The sequence below is a fragment of the Nannospalax galili genome, unplaced genomic scaffold, assembly GCF_000622305.1.
Source record: "Nannospalax galili isolate Female #2095 unplaced genomic scaffold, S.galili_v1.0 scaffold1082, whole genome shotgun sequence".
NCBI lineage: Eukaryota > Metazoa > Chordata > Mammalia > Rodentia > Spalacidae > Nannospalax > Nannospalax galili.
In genome coordinates, this window is record NW_008348580.1 from 3,022,285 (window position 1) to 3,049,448 (window position 27,164).

At 39.3% G+C, this 27,164-nt stretch overlaps 1 protein-coding gene across 9 annotated transcripts in view; it reads right to left on the bottom strand.

The window, feature by feature from the left end:
• Window positions 1–27,164, bottom strand: part of Adamtsl1 (ADAMTS like 1) — a 429,521-nt gene that overhangs the window by 168,459 nt on the left and 233,898 nt on the right. For all 9 annotated transcript variants that reach the window (XM_008845544.2, XM_029569590.1, XM_029569591.1 and 6 more), the window contains 3 exons: window positions 23,230–23,434; window positions 21,497–21,644; window positions 18,492–18,576 (listed from right to left, as the gene is read on the bottom strand). In XM_008845544.2, the coding sequence (XP_008843766.1) occupies window positions 18,492–18,576; window positions 21,497–21,644; window positions 23,230–23,434 (438 nt within the window). The remainder of the gene's footprint in view (window positions 1–18,491; window positions 18,577–21,496; window positions 21,645–23,229; window positions 23,435–27,164) is intronic.

Here is a 27,164-nt window from a genome sequence, read left to right on the forward strand (position 1 = left end):
CACACAGAGTATAAACACACTGTACTTTGGTCTGGGCTTCTGTTGCAAGCTTAATTGTTCATTTCATTAACAAAAGTTCCTGCTTTAATTAGAATTATTAAATAGTCTTTTGTGACATAGACAGCAGTGATAATCAAATCACTTGTAAGATCCTTAGGTGGTTTGGTTTATTACTGACTAGTATAAATGCACATGACACACAACATGTACTCTCCGCTCTCTCTGCCTGTAGGTTAGGGGAATGCCCTGAAATAATAAAAACAACCATTTTATTAATAAAAGGCTAAAAAGAAATAATGCACTTTTGATTAATTAGTCTCACGTCACTATGGATGGCAGTCGCTGTGAGGCTGGAGTTTTACAGAACATGTAGTCTGTAACTGCCATTTTTAACCTTTACCTTTTTCATTACTTTGCTCTCTTTCTTTCTGAGAGCATGTCTGTTTTAAAAATCATTTGAATTATTAAATATAAGAATAGTTCTAGAGGTGTGCTATTCTTTTAAAGATTTATTTTTATTTTATGTGTATGAGTGGTTTGCTTACATTTATGTGTATGCACCACATGCATGCTGTGCCTGCAGAGGCCAGAAGCGGGCAGTGGATCCCCTGGACAGATTGTTACAGACTGTAGTGGGCTACTATGTGGGTGCTGGGAACCAAAGTGAGGTTCTCTATTAACCTCTGAGCCATCCTCTGAGTGGTCCTGTTTCCAGCCTGGCAGGTGTGCTGTCTTTATAATGCTCTAGTTTCAAAATGCAAACTGAGAGTTGCAGTGAATCCCATTATGCACATTTAATTTTGGTAGTTTTCAATCTTCTCCCTCTACATGAGCTCAGAAGACTTATATAAAACTCCCTACTAATGTCTCTCAAAAAATTAAAAGGGAAGATTTTCATAGCCTGGCACGGTGGCATACACCTTTAATCCCAGCACTTGGGAGGCAGAGGCAGATGGATTGCTTCGAGTTCCAGGCCAATCTGGTCTACATAGTGAGTTCCAGGCCAGCTGGAGCTACAGAGAGACCCTGTCTCAAAAGACCAAAAAACCCCCAAACAAACAAAAAATCAAATCAAAACAAAACAAACAAACAAACAAAGAAACAAACTTCATCAAATAAGCAAATACAAACCCTTTGGATGCTGTAAAGGGAAGACTACTCTTCAGTGAAATCAGCTTAGGAATCTTCAAATTACTCAAAATATCTGTAATTCTAAGGGAACTTTAAAAATGATTGCCAAAGTGCATTTTTGACCCCTGTAAAACATCAGGTGGCTGTAGGTGTGTGTTTGTTGGAAAGAGGGGTTTAGTGGAAGGAGGAGGGGAATGAGGCAGGTAATAGGGGTGAGAAGAAATAAAATACATTATATATATATGTGTGAAGCCATCAAAAAGAAAAAGTAAATAAGTTTAACATTTTAAAAAGTACTGAAAAGAATTAAGTTCTGGGACAATAGCAACCCCAAATGCCAATCATTCCAAATAAACTTCACTGAATGGAAAAGATCTTTAGTTAACGATACTTGATCTGAATGTGGAATTATGGAAGTATTTCTCAAGTACTATTAGTTTGCAATTCTCTAGAGCTGCAAATAATTCATGACAGTTATGCAACTCATACTGAGGTTGCCAAGAAAAATGTTTCAAAGGTGTCCAGAACGCCCATCCATGGTCTCTGACAGTACCATTCTCTGTGTGGGTTCCTCAAATCCTTGAACAACATGCCTGCTCTGTTGAGTCCTGAACTCTGTGATGTGGCTCAGTAGCAAACCCAAAAATAGAATGATCCTAGAACTTTAATGAATGACAATTTTGGTAGATCCACAAATACAAGTATTTGAAGAGGAAAAAAAAATCAGTCTACTGTTGTCTAATGGTGCTAACCCATAATAATTAGAAGAAAGGATGCAGCCCCCTGCCCCCCGCCCCTGCCCCAGGACAGCATTGGAGGACTGTATTTACACAAGCCATTTTCTCATGCAAGTGAAACTCATTTTAGGACCTTTGAGAGGCAGTTGGCCTCTGTTAGAATCTGTCAATGACTTCTTGCAAAAAATGCTTAGTACTTGAAGGAAAAGAAAATTTGAGCATATTAAAAAGCACATTTTCCTTTCAAAGAGACTTTACATCAAAGGAAATCTCAGGATGAGGAGTATGCTGGAAGTTCAGTGTGTCCAGAAATTTGGTTCTTTCAAAGCCTAGGAACTCATATCTTTTAGTACCTTGTTAAAGTTCTCTTCCAGATTTACCCTATTGTTTCTCTGATCTGGTTCAGAAAAGATCAGAGTCTCACTAAAGGAAGGAGAGATCTGTTCAGCAGGAAGAGTTAATAATTAGCTTCTAAAAGTATTGGTCTCATACTGTCTGCTGATCCTTGGAATTACAATGATTCTTTCCTACCTATCTTTCTATCTATTCATCCACCATCAATCTATCCATCCATCATCTATCTCTATATCAATCTATATCTATATCATCTATCTATCGTCTATCTATCTATCTATCTATCTATCTATCTATCTATCTATCTATCTATCTATCATCATCTATCATCATCTATCTGTCTCCCTACCTATCTATCTATCATCATCTCTATCATTTATCAACCATCCTCCCTCCCCTCCCTCCCTCCCTTCCATCCAACCATGCATCTATCTTTGTTTTGGAATGGTTAATATTAATTGTCAACTTGACAGAATCTAGATCACTTGGGAGATGGCCCTCTGGGCATGCCTGTGGAGACTATTTTGATTATGTTGAGGTGGAAAGACACACCCACTGTGAGTGGCACGGTCCCCTGATTGGGATTCTTTCTACATGGAGAAAGGGAACTGAGTAACAGGCATACTTTCTTTGCTTTCTTCTCTCACCTGTAGACATAGTGTGACCAATTGCTTCAAGCTCTTGCTGCCTTGACCTCCTCACCATGATGGACTCTACCTTGAACTGTGAACTAATATGATCTCCTTCTTCCTTAAGTTGCTTTGGTCACAGTATTTTATTTTTTCATAGTAACAGGAGAAGAAAATAAAACACTATCCTTCTTAAAGTATTTTGTCCAGTTAAATGACCCCAAACTTAGTTTTCTTGCTGGTCACCACCTTCTCGGTTACGGCTTCCAGGGCTGCTGTGCCTCAAAGCTCAAGTTTGCACTGTCTCCCAATGTGTTATTAATCATTCCTAGTTTCAAGTACCATCCACAGAAAATTTCTAAGTATTTAATTTTAGAACTTTTTTTCTTTGCAGAGGCCAAACATTAATTTAACTAATCTTATAAAAATGTAGGGCCATGAGATGCTCAGCAGATATAAGTTCCTGTTGCCAAGCCTGATGACCCGAGTTTGATCCTTGGAGCCCACATGGTGAAAGGAGAGAGCTGACTCCTGAAAGCTGTTCTCTGACAACATGCCATGGTACACACATGCCTACCCACCCTCCACTTCTCCACCCCATGCTGACACTAAATAAATCAATGGGGAAAAGTATATTATGTTTCTTATATGTCAGACACTAAGTAAAGTGCTTTACAAATCAAAGTTGTTAACTTAATTTAACTTAATATATAGATGATGAGGCACAATTCACATGGCTAGTAAAATTTCATGTTTTCTACTACGTATCTATATATTGCTATCTTTTTTATTGCTTTATTTTTATTTTATGTGTATGTATGTATAGCATGCATGTATGCAAGTGCACCAGTGTCATTCAGTGCCTGCAGAGGACAGAGGATGGCATCAGGTCCCCTGGAACTGGAGTTATGGACAATTGTTAGCTGCCATGTGGGTGCTGGGATTCAAACCCAGGTCCTCTGCAAGAGCAGCCAGTGCTCTTAACTGCTGAGCCATCTCTCCAGCCCCATCTTTTCTTTTCTTGAAAATTTACTTCTATGCTCCAAATGCATCTCCAACTTAAAATAATATCCCAAATGGAATCCCTGCCCCCCTTTCTGTATGGTGCATGTATGTGACTATGTGGGTATACTCGCTGATAAACATACATCGAGTGTCCTCCTCTACTGCTCTCCAGCTTACTGCCTTGAGACAGGGTCTCTCACTGAACTAGAAGTTCACCATTTTGGCTTGACTTCCCAGCAAGCTCTTGGGGTCCACCTGTCTCTGCCCAGTGATGGGATTACAGGCACATGCAGCCACCATGCCTGAATTTACTTGTGGGTTCTGATGATTCAAACTCAGATCCTCATGCTCAGAGAGCAAATGTTCTAACGCAGTGAGCCATTCCTCTAGACCCTCAAAACGAAGTTTTCATCCCCTACTCAGCAATGCATTCTCTCCTATCACAGCAGGTATTTCTTCTGGCCGCTGATATAAAAAAAATTAAGAATTATTCTCCACCCTTCAATTTCCTTCATCCTCAGTTCTAACGGATTGGCAAGCTCTATCAATTATCTCTTGAAAATATATGTTAACTCACTAATTTTTGTCCATTTCCCACCATCACCATCATTGGTGTAATAATGATAAAATTTAGATATATAACTCACCATACTGTTGCGATATGGGTATTGAGTACATTGTGAAATTGGTAAAAGAGATTACTGATGCCTTTTCAAATGAAATGCTGGCATTTCCAGCACTCATCTAGGGATGGTCTAATTTTATGACAGTATGAGTCTCGGATTGCCTTTGGCTAGTCTATTTTGCAACTCCACAGAGACAGAAGTTTTTTTGTGGAGGGCTGGTGATGACACAGATGTTTCTTGTCCATAATAATGGAAATGTTTTCCTGTTCATGTAAATGCAAATGATCTTGTCTGTTGGAAAATATGAACCTTTGCAAATCGAATCCTCTATTTGAACTAATTTTAACATCTTAACTAGCATCTTGAATAATTCATGAAGTAAAAAATATTTTGGTATATTCACTTTATTTTTGTATGTGATTCATGATACTTTTCAAAGTTATACCTTTATACTATTCTCTCCATCCAGTTTTTAGGTGACAGAATTGTGGCATACAGAGTCACAATGTTGAGTAAATGGCAGGGTCATGATTCAAACCCTGGATGGCTGATCCAGCCCCTCATTGACTGCCTGTGGGATGGCTATGTAAACCATGACCACTGAAGTCAAGGCTGTCTCTCCTGGACAACCACAGCAGCCACTGCTTGGCCTTCTCCCTCTGCTACCCTTTACCAGTCTATTCTTCACAGTGTAAAGCTTTGAATGATTTCCCCACGGTGCTCAAACAATAAATCATTCTGTGGGTACTTAGTGCGCTCCATCCTCATCTCCTCACTTCTCTTCCATGCTGCTCTTCAGCCACACACGTCTGCATTCACTCCTATAAATGTGCATTCTTTCCTGACTCACGTTTTTGGCATATGCGGGTCAATCTCTGGATGACCCTCTTCCTGTCTCAGCTTAGAATAATTCCCAGTTATTCTCACTCAGCTTGTAGGTCCCTTCCCAGATCCCTAGGTACATTACATTGCTTGTTGGACTCTCGAAGAGTAGAGTTCCTTCCTTCCTTCATTTTTATTTTATTTTATTTTATATTTTATTTTTTGACAGGGTCTCCCCAACCCCAGCCAGCCTGAAAGTCACTATGCAGACCAGGCTAGCCTCAGCCTCACAGAGATCTCCTGCCTCTGACTCCTGAGGGCTGGGATTAAAGGTGCGTATCACCATGCCTGGCATCCTTCTAACCTTTTGTCTGCATGTGAATATACATGCGTGTTTGTGTGCATGCATGTGGAGGCTAGAGGTCAACCCCAGGTGTCATTCCTCAGGTGCCAACTACTTTGCTTTTTTGGAGAAAGGATCTCTTAAGACCCAGAACCCATGAATTAGACTAGGTGGTCTGGCCAGTGAGTCCAGGGATCTATCTGTCTCTGTCTATCCAGTTTTGGGATTACAATCATCTGCCATGTCTGAAATTTTTAAAAAAATTTGTTTTTATTAAATTTTGTTGTATTTCATACAGAATATCTCAAACAATCTGAATCATCTTTATAGCCCCGTCCTCACCAGCACCCTTCCATACCTCATACCTCCACCCCCCAAACCCGTATACTCTGTCCTGGGTGTTAAGGCCCAGTGTGTCAACTCAGTGTCCCCACTGGGCATCAAATCCACCCTTTCATGGCAAGCACTTTACCAACTAAGCTACCAAACCTCCCTTACTCTTTCTGTTGTTTTGCTTTGTTTTCTGGAGCTAGGGTCTTATACTGTAACAGGCTGGCTGGCTTCAAATGTGTAGTAATTTTCCTGCCTTCGCCTGCCAAATGCTGGGATCACAGTGGGAGAACCACCATGTACAGCCCAGGTTTTCATTTTCTAACAGCAGTTAGCCATCTTTCATAGCTACAGTGTGAGTCTACACAACAACCATCTCCCTCACTAGATCAGATCTATGATGGTGGGGTGCTTATTAAATATTTTTTCAAATGAATAATAAAATTTAATTAATGGTTGCTGTTATCAGTCTTCAAAAGACAAATATCACATTTTCTGCCATGCAGGACTTTATATATACAGTTATACACACATATATATCTAAAGGGGAAAAGGAATTATGAGAAGAAGAGGGAGGAGGAGGAAAGAAGAGAGAATGCATGTGATGGGAAAACGGGGTGGGGGGGTCGTGGTATGGAAGGGAAGGAGGAAAGACAGGGAGGGAGAAACAAGAGAACGGCATGCACAAAACATAATAGGCGCCGGCTGCCAGTAGTTCCTCAGCTAAGGTTGGGCTTTCCACCATTTCCCTCTTCCATGCTGGGATTTTGTCTGGTCTGAGCTTGCATGGGTCTTGCGCATGCTGTCACCATTGTTGTGAGTTCATATGAGCAAGTTCCTAGTTACCTGGAAAATTCTGTTATCTTGTGGTCATCTACCACCCTGGCTTTAAGGGAGTGATGCTAGATAGGGTGACCAGGCTCCAGTGGATGGACTCACATCGAGGGACATATGGGATACAAACTTGACTTGATAGGCCTTAACATATATGACAGAGTGCATGAAATCTAGTGGGGGAGCTATAGGGAGGTACAGATAGGGGAGGGGAGTCTAAATATGATCAAGGTGTATGAAATTTGCAAAAATTCAATAAAAATAAAGCTAACTTTTAAAATTCAAAAATATAACAGTGAAAAAAACCTATTGTTTTTAGTAGATTAATTAAAAAAATAAAGGAAAACAAAAAGGTCTGTTGCCATGAATGATTTGCTATTAAGACGCCCTTCAGAGCCCCACAGCTGAAGTCAAGCCAGGTAGAGGCAATGGCCTAAAGCTCTAAGAAATTAAGTTTTACTTCTCTGTTGTAGAAATTGTCATGAAGAAAAAAACCTTTTCCTATTGTAGGAATTTCCCATGGTCTTCCAAAATATCCAAATTTAAGTAGCTGTAGTGGGCATAGTTATTTAGATTTCCTATGGCTACACCCAGGCAGTGTGTGTTGGGTTCAGTTCATATTGAGGGGTCGTTGGGTAGTCATGTAGTTTGAGGCAAGTTTGAATTCTGTGCCAATCAATTAAAAAAAAAGTCTCCCAAAATGTTTTATTTTGAGACAGATGCAGAGCACCTCAAAAATTTATAAATGACTTTCTGGTCAAACATTGCCTTTTGAACCAAGAGTTACTCAACAGAGAAGGCTCTGGAGCATTTTGGAATTATTCTGAGGTTACAGGGACTCATGGAGAGCCTTTTTTAAAAAAAATTAACTTTTAAAAACAAAGTTTTTGTGAGGGGAAGTGTTACACTACAAATATAGCATATCACTCATGACAGCAACTCTATTTTCCTTTTATTTATTTTTTAGTTAGCTTACAAAAAACAATGGGTTTTCATTAACTGAACACAAGGCCAAATTACTTTACGTAAATGAAAAACGAGGACACAACACTCGTTTTGGAATGCTTTTCTTCCCCTGTCCTTTTCTGGCCAGGGTGAACAGAGAGTGATTTGAAAGTCTGCTTTTCCTGGAGGAGCCTCTCACTATTTAAAAAGTGATGTCCCAAAGGGACTAAAGATGCTGTTATGGCCGACAGCCCTATCAGTGCATCTGCAGTTCCCAGCTTAACACCATGATGAAATCTTAAATCCATACCACTCTCCCTGACTTTGATAAAATTCAAAAGCACTATAGGCTCAGAATATTTTTCATGAATCATTTCTTTTCCAAATGTAATGAAATTACTTTATCTTGCATTTCTGTAAAGGTTTCTTTCCTACAAACCAACAAGTTTGGCAAAGCTTTCCAATGAAAAGTTCAGTTCATTAAGAAAGACCTTAATGGACTTAACATGTATTGGTGGTGACAGGGTCCATACTTTATTTTGGCACACAGGGACCCCATTAATTTGTCTTTGTCACTCTCTAGGGCTCAGCCGAGTAGCAGTTCACATTCAGCTTTCTCAAAGTAGCTACAAAACAAGCAACGTGACAGTGACAGGGGCTGACGGACAGAGAACTTGGATTGTTATGAAGTCTTTTCTACTGACCACATAAAAATGGCTGTCTGTACTTTCGACTTTATGGTTGACTTTTCTGTCTCTGTGCATGCTGGGAGCAATCTGTGGGGATTGTGTGTATTAACCCAGAGTTAGAGGAGGTTGTCTTTCTACCTAAGCAGTTTCTGAACTCTCCTTACTCATTTTTACAACCTTAGAATAAACTTTGGGCAAAATATAAAGTATGATGCTTATAAATGAGTCTTCAAAGAATCTCAGAAGTACAGAAGAGGACAGTCATTAAGATGATGAGTTCCACTCTAAATACTGTGTTTCTTTTTTAAATGCCCTTAGAACAAAATGTATGAGATAGATATAATATACAACTCAGTTTCTCCATTTTTGTTTTTATACATTTCATAAGACTTATTTTTTCTTCTATAAAACATATAAGTGATGCCAGGCATGGTGGCACATGCCTTTAGTCCTAGCACTCGGGAGCCAGAGGCAGGTGGATCTCCGTGAGTTCGAGGCTAGCCTGGTCTACATAGTGAGTTCCAGGTTAGCTGGGGCTTCAGGGAGAACCTGCCTCAAAAAGACAAAAAACAAACAAACAAAAAAACCAAAAAACCAAAAAAACAAAACAACAAAAAAACCCAAACCCAAAACATACAGGGGAGTTTGAAGTTTTAGTTTTAGATATTAAAAGGTGACACTTCTGGATGAAAAAAGAAAAAAATTTGTAATGAAATGTAGTCTGAAAATGGAAAAATGTGAAATACATTTGTTAAATGACTTATTGCATTTTAACTCTCTTGAAGATTCTCTAGGAAGATGAATTATGCAAGTAAAATGTTTAGTCATAGCAAGTTAATATTTACATACCTTTTTCTGCATATAGGTACTATACATATATTAATCCTCTTAATAACCTATGCTATAGAGACTATCATGCTCATTTTACAAATGATGAAATTGAGGCTTATGTAACCCAGGGTCCTGTTGCTAATGGAGACCCAAGATTCACACACAGTGCTCTTTTACTGGGGTCCACACTTAACCACTGTGCACAGTTGCTCTGTGTGGAGAGATGGTTAACTGGCTACTAAACTCTGATCTTAGCTGGGCTATAGCCATATTAAGATAAAGAAACACATAGCCTCCCTCCTTACCAACTCCTTAGCAACATCTTACCAACTCATAGTTGGCAGTATTTGAGGGAAAATCAGGTTTAGGAAACCATTCTTTACCTTCATTTCAACATATAATAGGACTCATTGAGGAGCACACAGTGATATAAAGTATATGATCCAGGAATCTTTTCTCAAATAGCTTTGACGTCAACGCCAGATTCTTTCAAATAGACTCTACCATAAGTTGTCAGTGGTTTACATCAACTTATTCTTCCAACACTGGCAGTGTATATATTACTTATTATTTCTTATATTTGTGTATCAAAACATTTTCACTTAACTATTCTTTTTTTGTTTGTTTTTTGACAGGGTTTCCCTAGTTCCAGCTGCATAGCTGGTATGATGTGGACCACGGTGGTCTCGATCTTACAGTTTCACCTGCCTCTGTTTCCCCAGGACTGGGATTAAAGGCTCAAGCCACCATGCCCAGCGTTAGCTTAACTATTCTGATATTTTAGCTAAGAGGTAGATGCAATTCTAATGCAGGCAGTACAGAACTTGGGAATCAATAAGGCTCTTAGACTTCTTCTGACATCTATCATGATATATATTCCAAAACAGCAAACAACACTCCTTAAATTATCTAGCTTGTCTCTGTAATCAGTGGATACTTGGACAATATTCAAATCTGAGTCACAATCCTATTGCTTCCGTGATAAAAATGCCCTAAGGTTTTTTGAATGCAAAACACTAGGTAAATTTTGCGGTGTCTGAACCTATCACAATGTCACTACACTGAGTAGGTGACTCATAGATCAATTTAGCTTCTGCCATTAAGAGGCATGAAAAGTTAGTAGATGCTATGCCCCTCCAAAGTTATCTATTATAGAATATATGATTAGCCAGAGAGTTTGAACCAACGCTCTCCACCATTGCAGAAAATATACAGATAATAATTTTGTAGATGGGGATGAGGCCAGAAAGAGAGGCGCTGGAAATAGAGAAGTCAAGCTTGAGAGAGTGAGGGCTGTCTGCCCGGTGAGAGGCATTATCTCACCACATGCCAGTTCTTGAAACTAAACACTTTCATATTTGTTTCATTCTGTGATTCTGATGTCCAACTCGGGCGGTGCTTCAGCATCGTTTTCGCTGGTTCAACGCTCTACAAAGTATGCTTTAAATTTCTTGACTGTATGTGAGATAACTTGATTCTTAAGAACTATGTCTTTTAGGGGTTGGAGAGATGGCTCAGCAGTTAAGAGCACTGACTGCTCTTGCAGAGGTCCTAGGTTCAATTCCCAGCATCCATCACTAACAGCCATCTGTAACTCCAGTTCCCTGGTAGTCCAATGTCCTCTTCTGACCTCTGCAGCATTGCATGACATGGGTGCACTTACACACATGCAGGCAATACACTCATACACATAGAATTAAAATAATAAATAAAATATTTAAAAATGTCTTTTTATGCATATTCCTTGCTATTTTCCATGGACTAAGACTCATAAGAGAACACAATTTCGGCACCTTGTGCTGATAATGTAAACAGCATCACACAGTATCATGAAGGCTGTCTACCTGGTGAATGCCAGCTATTTGATGAGGGATGACCTCACTGATGTTTGATCACTATATATTCTTCAGGGAAATATAAAAATGCACACCATACAGTTAAGATTGCTAGTCATTTAAAAAGCATTTACATTCCTTGGCTCCCTCTTTTGAAGCTGTTGACCAGGCATCTAGTGACTTACTGTTATATCCATAAATTAATGCATCTTTCAACTCTCAGAAGAGAAGCACCCTTATACAGCAGATGGTGATTACCACGGAGAACCACAACTGGTCAGTATGCAGAGAATAAGAGGCTGCAGAGTGCTTATCCCTTAATAGGACACCTATATCAACATCTGTCTCCCAAGGAGTCAGGGATCATTGTGGAAGAGGGGTCAGAAAGATTGTAAGAGTCAGAGGAGGTAGATGACCACAAGGAAACAAAATTCTCCAGACAGCTGGTCAATTATTCCTAAGAACTCACAGCAATGGTGACACGAAAGCTCAAGGCAGACAACATCCCAGAATAGACATGGGGAAATAGGTAAGAAAACCCAACCCTACCTGAGGAACTATTGACAATCGACGCCTGCTGGGAAAATCAGTCTCATTTAAGGGTCAGATTTTTGGTAGGTTGACCAGGATCCAGTGAATGAACCCACACTGAAGGGCATTTGGGGATACAAACCTGATCATATATATATATATAACTAGTATATATACTAGAATGTAGAAATTTTGGGGGTTAGAAGGGAAGTGATGATATGAAAGGGAATCTAAATAGATCAAAATATATTGTATGAAATTTGCAAAAATTTGATAAAAACTTTTGAAAAATCATATTTCTAAGCATTAAGTTAGCAACCCACATTGTTCAACAAGTTGTGGGATATAAATATGAACTAATGCAGTCATAGTCTTTACTGTACTTAAATACTGTTTTCAATAAGGTAAACAAGGCACACTTAATGACTGTAGTATCGCCATGGAGACTCTCATTGGTTCTCCTTTCTGTATCTAAATTCTTGTGGGTTCTATTTAGATGCAAGACAAGATTTTTCTTTTCTTTTCTTTTTTTTTTTTTCTATTGAATCAGCTACATGGTGAACCCAAAGCCATCTGGCATCCAGATATTGCTGCCTTCTGACTGCTTGGTTTCCTTTTTCTTTCCTTCTGGCTCACATAAAGGTTATTTGTGATAATACATTTAAGGCGTGACTATTAGAATGAAGTTTCAAAATGGCTTCTTAACCATGCAAAGCTGTTGACTGAAAATCTACTCAGGCAATTCAAAATTTTAAAAATGGGCTGGAGAGATGGCTCCGCAGTTGGGAGCACTGGCTGTTCCTGCAGAAGACCTGGGTTCGAATCCCAGCACCCATATGGCAGCTAACAACTGTCTGTAACTCCTGTCCCAGAGGATCCGACAGTCTCTTCTGACCTCCTCCGGCATTGCACAACACGGGTGCACTTACCTACATGCAGGCAATACACGCATACATATAAAATAAAAAAATAATAAGTACAACATTTAAAAAATGTCAGCTCAAGGCACAAGGACTCCGTAAGAGGACAGTATCATGAAGGCTCTACCTGGTGATGTCAGCCATTTGATGAGGTTAATAGGAAAGCAACTGAAATATATCAGGGACGAATTGACCTTCCCTGAGAGCACAGGTAGTCTTCACTTTCTCTACTAGGGATGCCTTGATTTAGACACCCCAAAGTCTGGAAAAAGAAAGGCAGAGTGCCTGGAGCATCTTGCTCTTATTTATGTTTGTTGTAACCCTTCTTAGAAAGTTACCCTCTAGGATGTCAGGGCGTCTGTTAGTGACTTAAAGGAGCTAAGGGGATGAATAGTCCTACTCCATATCAGGTCAGGATTTTTAAGACAACTGGTCTCCTGTGCAACAACTTTTCTTTAAATGGTGTAGAGATCAACATTGTCTCATTTTTTTTTTCCTCAAGAAATTAAGCTGTCGAAGAGGTCATAATATATGCTTGCCTCCAAGTGGTAGAGATGGTGGTGCATACATTTCAGCTAAGACTGAAGGTAAGGTATAAAAATAAGAGATGGGAAATATATTAGTAATCTGTTTCTGTTTTTATCCAATTAAAAAATACAATTGTAGCCAGGCGTGGTGGCACACGCCTTTAATTCCAGCACCCGGGAGGCAGAGACAGGTGGATCTCTGTGAGTTCAAGGCCAGCCTGGTCTACATAGTGAGTTCCAGGACAGCTGGGGCTACAGGGAGACCCTGTCTTAACAAAACAAAACAAAACAAAACAAATACAATTGCACAAACACATTTCAGTTTTGATCTACTACCAAATAAAAGTAAACCTTCTGGAGTTTAAAAGATATTCTTATATTTCAGGGGAAACAATCAGATTCCATTTGGCCTTTAAGTGATTGATGTATGCCAAACCTAACAACACTTGTAGCTAGAGTCTAACCAATATAGTTCAAATGGAGGAAAATGCAATCACCATTTTACCATTTCTCTTTTTTAGTGCTAAAGGAACTCATCCTCAGAAAAATACATCTCCACAGAACTTAAAACTTTTTTTTTAATTTCTAAATTGGAGTTCTACAATTTTCATATAATGTAATTTGATGGTTTTTAGATCCCCTCCCCCATCTGCACCTCCCCCTTACTTCCCCCAGCCCAATTTAATGTACTCTATTATAAACACACACACACACACACACACACACACACAATAGGGCACAGAGTCTGATTTGTGTTCCTCAATTGTGTCCTTCATTGTGGTGGGGGGGGTCTATCCCCTGGAGCCTTGTTAACCTATCAGGAGTTCCACCCCTGTAAGACAGTGTCTCTCTTCATTTCAGCAGCCATCAGCTGCCAAAATTTCCTAATGTTAAACTGGGATTTCTTACCCCCTTCCCCATATCTGTGCTGGAATTTTGCCTGGTTTGAGCTTGCATGTCTCCCCAGAGTCTTTTTTTTTTTTTAGAGTATTTTTTATAAGAGTATTTCTTTTTTATTACTTATTAGTTTTATTTTATGTGTATGCGTGTATCATCTGCATGTAGGTAAGTGCACCCATGTCATGCAATGCCCTTGGAGGACAGAAGAGGCTGTCAGATCCCCTGGAACTGGAGTTACGGACAGTTGTTAGCTGCCATGTGGGTGCTGGGATTAAAACCTGGGTCTTCTGCAAGAACAACCAGTGTTCTTAATGCTGAGCCATCTCTCCAGCCCCATCTCCCCCAAATCTTAATTGCAGAAATTTATCTTTAACCATGGTTCTGTGCTAATTGTGTCATAAGAATTGCTTTATTTTTAATGAAAAACTTGTTTGACAAGTTCCATACATTTATATAATGAACTGTAGTCATTCCCTTTTCATTGTCCCTTTTCTTTCCTGCTGAAATCCCTCTTCCTAACGTACCCCTCCCACCTTCTAACTAGAGCTTTTTGCCTGAGTGTTGGTGTGATGCTATTAACTTGAGTAAGGGCAACTTATCAGTGGCTCTATTGAAGGAAATGGCAACCTCCCCCAACACCCCCAACAACTGTTCACTGCCTAAATGTCCTCAAGGAGTGGTAGGACCTCATATGACCCTCCCCCATCCAAGTTGAAATGTTGGCAGGGCCAATCATATTCAGTTCTGGTGCTAATAATCACAGTTGTAGGGAGTACATGACTACAGTGGTTATGTTATGTGCAGAAGACTTTTTTTTTTTCTATACATCTCCCCATCCTCTGGCTCTAAAAAATCTTGCCACCCCCTCTTCAGCAATGCTCCCTGATCCTTGGAGGGGGTGATACAGCCATTTCATTTAGGACAAGGATTTCTTTTGATTCTTCAGTTGACAACCTATGAAACAAATTCACTCTGTTGTTTTTACTTATAAGCCTGTGATGGACTTCCTTCCTGAAAGCCTTGCTTAAATTTGTTGGAGGTCTGCATTGTATTCTCATTGCCTTGCTCAGTGGGAGAGATAAAAATTCTTTGCTTAAAGATTCTTGCTGTTTTCAGGAAAACTAGATAAAAAGACAAACCAGCGGGCCTGGAGAGATAGCTCAGTAGTTAAGAGCACTGGCTGCTCTTGTAGAGGTCCCAGGTTTGATTCCCAGTACCCACATGGCAGCTAACAACCATCCATAACTCCAGCTCCACGGGATCCAACGTCCTCTTCTGACCTCCACGAGTACTGCACAACATGGGTGCACTTACACACACGTAAGCAATATACTCATACACATAAAATAATAAAAAAATTAATAAAAGACAAACCAGCATGGATTGGTGGACTCTACAATCTAATTAGTAATCCAATTTCTATGTACAAAGATAATATATTCACCACAGTGTGCCCACCTTTCTGACACATACATCAAATACCTTGTAAATACATTCTGTTATTGAAAGACATAACAATGTCTCAAAATGTTTGTATTTTGCTTCTCAAGGTGCTGGGGGTGCATGATAGACAAATGCTGTGCCACTGAGCTACGAAGCCCCACCCTCAGATGAGGTTTAGTATGATGAATCTATATTACACAAGATGACCCAGCTTGTACACTTACTCCAGTGGTTCTGGAAGATACATCTGAATTTATACATTCTGTGCTATGTTTAGTTTAGTGGAATTACAACTAGTACAGTCTTGTGTTCCAAAACATTTTTACTTATTTCTTGGCAGTTCAGTTTTTCATCTTTTATCACAGTTTTCTTTTAAACACATCTTAGAGAGTTAACCATCCAACATACTTCTGATCAGTGCTAAGCAATTTTTTTCATACATGTGGGGCTGCTAAGAGTATCTTACATCCAAGAAGGACATCTCTATATGCTAAGGAATTACATATAGTGATTCCCCTGTATCTGTTTAATCAGTCAGGCTGCGGACAATATTTTCACTTTCCATGTGGGAAAATAAGTGATTTTTGTTGCTTCTATAGCACTCCCCAATGTTTGCAGGAGACAACAGGTCTGCCAGTGCTCCGGGGGCGGTGTGGCAGCTCAGAGGTGACAGCCACAGCTTCTACCCATCATTTAATTTAACCAGTGTGTTTCTTGGTGGGGTTAGTACTGCTTGCTGACAGTATATCATTTTATTCATTATGCTTTGGAGAGTAATTACGGTTGTTACACATATTTGGAAACTGATCCATGTAGTGTTCAAAAAAAGAAATTAAGACCATGCACAATTACGTTTTTAAAATTAAAAGTTAATTAAAAAAATGTGACACTGAGGACCTTTCTGAAGGTTCAGCACATTAAACATGTAGAGTGTTTTAAAGCGTGGAAAACACACAGCTCTCCTTACACTGCTCCACAGCTGTCATTTGTTTCCTTTTGGTATTCGCGTGATTGCTGCTCCGAGCTAGCTGCGCACATTTCCTCCCAGCTCAGCTCTGATGAGTCATGCCAAGATGACTCTTCCATCACATTAAGAGTCACAAATTTTATGGCTACAGTTTCCATGGCTAAAACCATGTTTAGCTACTTTAGGGTTTTATTAATATTAAAATTAAGCATAAAGCATCCTAATTGGACTGTTAGTAGAGGAGCCACATTACAAAATGCGCGTGATCGTGATCTGTGAAACTCTTCTACGCAAGCATTAAATTCCACTTTCAGCTTTCATTTGAGTGAAATGAAAAGCAGAAATTTCATTTCTACTAATTGGAAAAAAGTATAATTATAGATGCAATTGTTTTTATTTAGCATAAACTTTGTTCTTTCTTTAACATTAATCAGAATGCAATATTACAGACAGGATTTTTCTTTAGGTCAGATGGCAAAATATGGTAAATAAGGAGAGCAGACTGTTTAAGTAAGATAATAAACACTTGGTTGGAAACATATTTAACCAAAGAATACATGTGAGAAGTAACCAGCTCCCAATGACATGGCATTTTCTATGTCTGAAGACATGGAAAAAAAAGACTTCATGTATTTGCTTAAGGATTATATTATGACCTTCAGTCGCCATCTTTCCCCCCAAATTCCACCACAGTTAGTTGTTCATTCTCAAAGTAAAAAGTGCTGCGGTAGTAACTTTATACAAAAAAACCCTGTGTCACAGTTGTCTTTTTAAGTAAAAAAAATGTGTTATTTAAAGTATGCACCATTTTTTTTCTGGGAACATCAAGGAGATTAATAAATTTATTTGCAAATGGCCATTGGTTTGTAAATATTATGTTCAAACATTTTGAATATGAGAAAATTCTAAGTTGCATCTGAGTATCTTCATTTATATCTGTAGAAAATTCAAACTTTGGCTTGAATTTGAAAGCCATACTGTGAACTCCTTATAGCTTATGTATCCATAGCTCACATAGATCCTACTATTTACATTAATCCAAAATGTCTTTAACTTACAAAATGGCTTGACTATATATGAAATACATCAGCAGAGCACATTTCCTTATATATAAAAACAGTGCAGCACATATGGATATACCTGTCAGCATTTTTGGTGGAATCTATATGATCTATCAAGTTCAGTATCAGTCTGCTTTTGTCTCTTCTCTGTTTCTTTTCTGGTCTATGGAAAATCTGTGCTTACTGGTCCAGATTTCAAGGCTTTGATAATATGTATAGGCTTCTGAACAAGTAGACAAAGACCTTGATCTCCCTGATACCAAACCTAGCAAGAAAAGTAAAAGTGAAGCTTCTAAACTGCTTTTACTCTGATATACATTTTACTTAACCTTAACTTTTTCATGAGTAGCCATAAAACAAAACTCTGGGATAAGGAGTACAGAAAACTGTCTAGAAAAGATTTTTTTCACATCAGATTTGTTTATGGATCTATCATATCAAATCTGTTTATTATCTATGTATGTATGCATGTATCTATCATCTATCTATAATCTATCTATATCTATCATCTATCTATCAATCATCTATCTATCATCTATCTACCTTCTATCTTTTATTTATCATCTATTAGTCATCCATCCATCCATCCATGCATCATTGTACTGGGGATTTGACACCAGAGCCTTGAGTATGTTTGACAAACAAGTGCCGCTGAGCTACATCTCCAGTCTATCCAATCTTCTTTATACCATCATCTTTGGGTTTCTCACCTTTGACACTTTGCCAAGAGAAAAGAAAGGGTCACAATTGAGTAGGAGGGTTAAGCACTCCACTTGCCCTTTCCTAGTTCAGGCCGAACTACAAAGTACTTGGATTCAAACAGGATGAACGTGAGAAAGTTTTAAATCTCATTTGAATCTAATCAGTTTTGACCAACACTTGGCAACAGATCCATTTCTCATTACAGAATGCAGAATGCTCCCTTCTCCCCTGGGAAGACAGTTCCACTTAGTTTAGAACCCATGAAGGCCAGCAGTGAGCCCTCACTAATTCCCTTTAAAAGGAGAATCCCCTGTGCTGTAAGAACTTACGAGGGCTCCTCTGACACTGCAGCTCCTTCTTCTAGCTCCTGGGCTTGCTTGAACCATGGCAGCTTGGCCTCTACTGGAAGTTTCTCTGAGAATAAGTGTAGGCAGAAGAGAAGAGGTTAGAACCCACCTAGGAGCTCAGGGCAGCTTTTTCTTCATTCTCGTCACCAGTTTTAATTTTGCAGTTATCTTAGAAGTTATGTTGATAAATGCGAGTAATTAGTGTTAAGGCAAATTGCTGTCAACTCTAGTGATTTTATTAAGAAAACTATCAATAGATTTTAAGAAGGAATAACACACTAGTGTCTGTGCATATTTTCCTTGTTTATGCAAAGTCCTTTTATTATGAAAGCCCCTACTCTAGAAGCACAGCAAACATAATCAACTAAGATCTTTCACACCTTTTAAAATAAACATAAAGTACAATAAACTATATTGTAATTTTTCATAATTGTTTTGTCTTTTGGCTAAGTATGGTCTATGCTGCATTATCAAAACCAAACAAACTCTACCCTGAAATTTGTAAAACAATGCTTTAAATTTCTGAGTTATTCAGTACCACCCCCAAGGTTCAGTGACAGTGGAAATATGTACAATGAAAGGTCTATAAACCACAATTTGGTTTGTTTTACCCATTCATCTGCTTTGGCCAAACCAGGGAAATGTGGAGGAAAACAAGAAATAGGGAGGTTCTAACTGCTCCTATAGAAGTAACTGCCAAGATTCCCATTTCTGACATATTTATTAAGGTCATTTACGGGCATATTTCCCTTTATAGTATGAGCCAGTGAAGCTATATCACCATTTTATAACACATAATTACAAAGATAAAAGAAATATGTCCACATATGCAAGCACCATAGAATTATGTAGTATTTTAATGATGCTTACAGATTTAGGTTTGATACTTGGCCATGAAAGTCAAGATTTTATTCTTGATGGTTAACTATGGACTCATTCCTCCCTGCCCCCCGAGCTACCTGGTAAAGACAGAGCTAATAAATAATTGGCTATTTTTAGTTTGGGTTATCTCCACTTATTTTCTGTATGCATCTATTTTTTGTAGTTGGACACATACTAACACATGTGCAGCTGCCAAAACAAAATGATATAAGTCAAAGCAGCAGGATTTGCACATGTATCTTTTTATAATTCCATCATCCCCCAGTAAATGACTCAGTCACTGTAACTGCTCAAATTGATAGTAGGTGGCTTATAATGCTTTACTACTGACTTGAACCTTCTACCTGTGGCTACCACATTTGATATTTGAAGACACAAATGATAGTCAAGTTAAAGGTAATATTTGTAGAAATCTTATTATATGCCATGTAGCAGGTTATGAGCCCAATTTATATCATGGTTCTTGTAACTCTCACATGACCTCTGGAGTACTATTATTTCCTGCATTTTACAGATGAGGAGAGAGAGAGAGAGAGAGAGAGAGAGAGAGAGAGAGAGAGAGATAGATCAAGACAGATATTATTAAAAATGATCAGGGGCTGGAGAAGTGGCTCGGCAATTAAGAAGCCTGCTGTTCTTGCACAAGACAGATATTATTAAAAATAATCAGGGGCTGGAGAAGTGGCTCGGCAATTAAGAAGCCTGCTGTTCTTGCAGAGGTCCCCTGAGTATTTTTCCCCAGCACCCATGCTGGGAGGCTCCCAAGTGCCTATAGTTCCAGTTCCAGGGGATCCAACACTCTTTCTGGCCTCTGTGGGCACCCACACACGTCATAGATTCACACAGATGCACAGAAACATAAATAAAAATATACTAGGAAAAAGAGCATTAAAAATAATGAGGATTTCTTGTACGTCATTTTGTTTTCCTTTTACATCTCCAAGAGTTCTTGATGCTACTCATCCCTATAGACTCCATGGCTGATGTTACTCATCCTATAGACACTCCATGGCTGATGCTACTCATCCCTATAGACTCCATGGCTGATGTTACTCATCCCTATAGACTCCATGGCTGATGCTACTCATCCTATAGACACTCCATGGCTGATGCTCATGGAAATGTGATGTCTCAAAGATGTGATATGAAGAAAGAAATGGAAGCCATTTTAACCTAGCAATGGAAAGAACTTATAATAAAGAAAAGTTTGTATCTGAATGGTTTGTGAATCCGAATCTTCCTCTTTCATTTACACATCAACAACACTGACATAGAAACAAGATCAACAGTCACACTAATCGGAGAGATGCAGTGTAATGATAACTCACCTTGCTCATTTAGCAGAATTTTTCCAAATTCTCTTAAAAATAAATTATTTCCAGCATCTATTAAATTCTGATATACTTCACAGTTTTATTTCAAATTATGTTTCTGGAATTCACTCTCATATTGTTTTAATTCTCAATATAGAAAGCAACAGTTTTCATTTCATCTGTTTGAAATCTGACTCCCCAATGTATGCCAGGTTTATCAAAGTGGAAATGCTTGAATTCACTCTTTTATTTTTTTAATAGCAAGAAAAGTGGATAGTAAGTCACACACACACACACACACACACACGCACGCACACACACATTTCTGTACAGTTTGGTTTATCTTTATAATGATAATGATATTTTTCAGCAATGATGAAGTAAGTCAGACTCAGAAAGACAAACACTTTGTTTTCTTTCATAATCACACACACACACACACACACACACACACACACACACACACTGAAAGCACATAGGGGACTATTTGGGAGAAGGAGACCAGTAGGTGGGGGCAGGAAGGGAGGATTTTGGTGGAGTGTGTAAGAACAAGATACAATAACGTATATGTTTGAAACTGTCATAACAAAAACCGTCATTTTGTACGAAAACTAAAAAAATAGTAATAGTAAAATAACATCCAGAAAGTTAAAAAAAGAATCAAGTCCATTTAATCTATTCTAAGTTAGTGAGTCACTAGTAAGAATACTTGGGATACTTAAAGACATTCCTAGGAGTTTACAAAAGCCCGAGGTGCCATCATCACTGACAACTGGTAAGGGGTTCAGTTACCTTTGGGCTTGTAGCAGGGGGTTGGTATGATGCATTCCTCTTTTATGTGGGGCTTTGTTTTCGCACTGCAGCCTCCTGTGTGCATGCCTCGGTGATCGATGCAGAGGACCACACGGTACCTGAGGCCCTGGCCACATGTCACCGTGCACTAGAAAGAGATGACGAGAGAGAGAAAAGAATCATAGGCAAAGCCCTGTTTACTTGTTTTAACTTTTACCTACATTTTTTTATGTACGAATGCTTAAAAAATGTATATAGATATAGGAGTACTCCTGGAGGATTTGAACCACTTCTTACCAGTCATTAGATCTTTGTTCTCTTTGGTTTCATAAGTAAAGTTGGTTGCAAATTAAATCACTTTCAATTTCTTGGGATCAGATTAATTAGTTAACAGTTAGTTGTACTGTGTGCAAAGACGCAAATAAACCACCAAAAAGGAGGCACAAGGCCATAGTGTGCTCGAGTTCAGCTCCCTCCTCTCCTTGAGTTACTCTGCTCCTGCCGGTCCAGAATGTGGGAAACGCTCAGTCCCACAAGGATCTTAAGAGATTTTTAAACTACCATCACAGCTAATTTATATTGCAATACAGATAATTCAACTGATCAAACTGAAATGGGAAAAAGTTATAGGAGCGGATTCAATGGGCGGATGTAGTGAGTACCTCTGATAACCACTTGGCCTGGACTATGTCTGATATAAGAAAACAACAAGCCCCCCAAAAAGCCAAGTCTCCATGAAGAAATTTTTCTTGTTGCTTTATTATTTCTGTGGACAAGGGTGTGACGGTTTAGCTCCATGACTTTCTAGCTCCTTGCCATTTCTCTTTTGTGCATAGTAAATAGGAAACTCAGAATAACTCTCTCTCTCTCTCTGTCTGTCTGTCTCTATCTGTCTCTGTCTCTCTCTCTCTCTCTCTGTGTATGTGTGTGTGTGTGTGTGTGTGTGTGTGTGTGTGTACAGCATGTACATATGCTACTGGGGACTAAAACCTAGGGTCTCCCACATGCTTGGCAAGTGCTCTATCACTGAGTCATAGCACCAACCCTTTTAAATTTTTATTTACTTTTCACTTTGAGACAGAGTCTAGCTATGTAGCCCAGACAGGTCTAAATTTGCAATCGTTTTTCCTGAATAGCTGCGATTACAGGCCTGAGCCACCCGGCCTGGCTCAGAATAGCATTTGTAAGCTCAGTCACACAACTTCCCTAATGTCTGTAGTAGTTTTGGTTGTAGTAATTCTCCTGACTCCATTTCCAGCTACTGTGCTAGTTCACTGAATCCTTTTTCTTCTTAGTGGATCTCGACATAGTTCCAGTTTTAATCTGTTTGCACCCTTTTTAGACAAGGCAAATTAAAATAAGAACTGGATTTACACTCTGATCAACTGAGCTATCTTACCAAAGTACCTTTCACAGATTCAGGTTTATTCAGCCTCTGAATAAAAAGGATTACAAATTTAGGCCTGCCTGGGCTACATAGCTAGACTCTGTTTCTCCTGGAAGGTATTTGCTTCCCCAGTGGGGAAGAGAAGGGACTTGGTTGAAGTAACTTGAGAATGACATTAAAACACATTAGTTCATGCTGGATTGAGGCATTCCTACTCCAGGAGCTAGGCTGATAGGTTCTGAGACACCTCAGGTACAGAAGGGTGGAGCTGCACAGTAGGGCCATGACGGCTAGAAGTAAGAGTGGACTTACTCTCCTAAAGAACAAAGAAAGAGGGCACAGTTACCGGAGACCACTCCTGTGCCAGCCATTTAGGGCAGTCAAAAATGTTGCAGGGCTGCACGGTGGGCATCTTAGGGGTGTACATGCATTTCCACTCTTCCACTGAAGTGACATGCCCCTGGATGTCCTCCTCCACACAGGAAACTGCCCGGCTCTGGATGCCCCCCCCACACGAGGAGGAGCACGCGGTCCATGGGGTGGCCTCCCACCTACAGAAGCAAGGGGAGTCATCAGGGGGGACATGCACAATGGCAAACCTCTTCAGTGAATGACCTGCCACACCAGCCCCAATCCCTGGGCCTATTGGGATTATTAGTTCTCAGAGGCGACAGTCCAGAGAACCAAAGTCTGGACTGCTTGAAATTTCATTAAGAGAGAAAGATTCAACCTTGACAAGAGTGCTCCTTAGCTATGAAGCTCTGCATGGATATAAGCGATTACAGTTGGGGGAGCTATTCATAGGCTATCTGGGGTGTCTATAACCTACTCAAAGACACAAGTTCAGTCTGCAGGCCTCTCCTTGTAGTTTCTACATAATACATTTATAATATAGTCCACACAATTGTATATGCGTGTGTGTGTGTGTGTGTGTGTGTGTGTATGCATGAAAGTTTATTTACTTTTCACTAAATTCCATTAAGGATCTATGTCAAGACTAAAATTGAATACTCAACTCAAAAGGTTTACATTTGGGTGGATAACTTTATTTTCAATGTTTTACTTTATTACTTCTGGAGTTAAAAAACAGGAGAAGCTCATACAAGATCGCCCTAAACAAAAGCTCTTTCTCCCTCACTTCTGCATCTGCCAGCTTTAAGATTCCACAGATTCAGCACAGTTTGGATGCACAGACTGTGCCATCCATAAGCCAAGGAACAGAGTAAGAGTATTCTCTAGCTGCTGAGAGATTTGGGCAAACTTCTTCCAAAAAGAACTCCCCGAGTTGTCCGTAGGTTTGGTTTTGGTTGAAAGGCTCATGACATCTGAATTGAGATATGCTATTAAAAAGACAGAAAATAACAGTATAGCCAATAATTTTAGAGAATTTCATCCATTTTTTGTTTCAGAGCTCTAGAGAGTTTTGTAGTCATTTGGAACCAGGTCTTTGTCCAATCCTTTTCTCTCATCCTGTGGATTTAGACACGTGGAACTTCTGCTCACGGAAGCACTGGAACGGAATAGGGTATGCCTGTCTTTCTTATATGTACTCTGTTTAGTGAGGATTTGCTAAGGATGTTTAGGGTTTCTCTTAGAATTCTGAGAAGTATAACTGTAACGAGAAAGAACCCTGGGCTGACACACTTGAACAGCTGATTTTTAAATATTTAATTTTTAATTTTTATTTTATGTGTATGAGTGTATTGCCTGCATGTATGTGAGTACACCCATGTCGTGCAATGCTGATCAGAAGAGGGCTTTGGATTCCCCTGGAACTGGAGTTAAGGACAGTGGGTGCTGGGAATCGAACCTGGGTCCTTTGCAAGATCAGTCAGTGCTCTTAACCAGTGAGCCATCTCTCCAGCCCCAACAGCTAAGTTTTAAAGCATTTCACAGGCAGCCCATGTAGACCTTAGTTATTCCAGAAGTGGGTTTCACTCATGTGGCGAACTTGATTTCTCTTCTGCAGGAGATAGAATAATGTGTGTTTCCCAGTTCAGAGGATCCCTACCATATTTTCTCTGTATCGTTTAAGTTTAGGCAACACTGTGATCTCCACTGCCAACAGCCAAGCTATGCTGCCAAATCTAGTACTTTCCTATGTTTTTGCCCCAGGAGATACATAAGAAAATGTCATTATGAGGAAGCGGAGGGTCTCTGACCCTTAGGAGAGTTTAAACATCTATTTCAAGAGAATGAAGGACTTCTGCAGTATTTTCTTTCCAAAGGGTAGAACCGATTCCAATGTTTCTGTTTTAAATCTCTGGAGGACTTCCTTCTGGAGGTGGGTAACAGGCCTGTTTCAGACTGAACATGGGCTGAGCACGTAAGTACATACGCTACGGTTAATCTGACAGTGAAGCAGCAATATTTTTAATGAATATTTAATCACTTATACTATTACACTTCTATAAAGGAATAGACTTTCTAATTGGCATTCTAAAAACCATGAAATTTAATCTCCTACAAAAGGGAGAGTGATTAATTTCTATCTCAATACTTAAGCCTGCCCATGTAATTTCACTAACAGATATAAATATCTTTTCCGATGTCAGTAATCATAGAAAGACAAATGAGGTTAATGTAACTCCACAAATTTATAGGATGGCTCAAGCTAACAAATGCAGTTCTATACGTGAAATGTTGCATGAATCATAATGTACTAATGGGGCTATGTGGAATTCTAAAGCAGAACACATGTAGGTGTGCTAAAATCTAACAAGGGCTGAGAAGACAGGATTTGTCAAGAGATAGTAAAGCTGTGTCTGGGCTGAATACTTGAAATAAAAGGTTATATATCCAGGAATCTAGTCCTTGAAGAATAGTAAATGAATTTGCATGTCATACATCTGAACTCCTTTGGCTCTTAATGATTGTAAATGCACAGTATGTTTAATTGAAGATGTTTTCAAAATTGCAAGGCTATAGTGAAGTGGCATGAGTTCACTGAGACCAAGACAGCTCATCACAGTCCATTCTTTTTTGGTCTTTTTGAGACAGGGTCTCCCTGTATCCCCAGCTGGCCTGGAACTTGCTATGTAGACCAGGCTGGCCTTGAACTCACAGAGATCCGCCTGCCTCTGCCTCTCAAGTGCTGAGATTAAAGGCATGTGCCATCATGCCTGGCTACACAGTCCATTCTTATGTCAAGATTTATGCTAAGTCAAAGGCAGAAAGTAGGAAAGAACAATCTAAAAATCCATATGTACTCCACACACACACACACACACACACACACACAGACTCACACACACTCCTGGTCTGAAACCTATTTAAATATTTTTAAATAAGTGAGGATTTCTGTCTCAATTAGTGAGGAGCTGCTATTTGAGAACCACTTTGAGCATTTATTTATTTTTTTTGTAAAAAAACATTTGTAGAAATAGCCGTGACTTATTAGGACTTTGTCAGGAAAGCAGAATTTGCACCTTTAGAGCTACTTCAAACAGAAGTGTAAGAAACAAAGTCTACTTGCTAGCTAGTCTGTTTGTTAACTGAACTGTACTTTTCTATTGAGCTGCATGGATGAATCATGAGTACCCAGGACACAATGCAAAAGCAAATAGGATCATTTCAATAATGCCACTGGATTTCAGGCACTTGAGGGAAACCTCATTCCAGAAGAAATCAAGTCTACCAGAAGACAGGCATTGCTTGTCCACAGGAAAATAAGCCAGCAAAATCACAGAAGCTGACAAGAATCTAGGAGCATCCTTCATATGAGAAACATAAACTACGTAGCTCACATAAACCCGTTTGCCTTTATTTTAAAATGTATGGCCTTCCTTCATAGAAACAAACACGTGTCCTGGGATTATTTCAGATACAGAAACTGAAGTAAAAGGAAATCTTGGCTCATTGAAATTGATTTTCTGATTCTTTTAGTACATTAAGGAGGAGAAGGCTTCTGGCAAAAAGATACTCCAGGAACATTCTGAGGTCACTGACTGTCTCTCGTATAGTTACAAGACATAGGGAGGGACCGACTAGTGAGGGGAAGGAGCTCGTCAACAGCGCTGCCTGGGATCTAGCAAATACCCCTTTATATGTTGCCACTAGAATGGTGGAAAGAGTCTGCTGCCAGTCACTGAAAATATGTGAGTAGACACTGGACACCACCACTCTCTATGTCTCATGTACATAACTGCATATGCACTTAAACATGTGTGAACACATACTCAATGTACATTCATTTATATTTGTGTGAACATGCGTGTTTATATACCTAGGTGTGTGGATGTGATTGCTGTGAAAGCACGAGGAGAGTGAGGCATTGCTGGG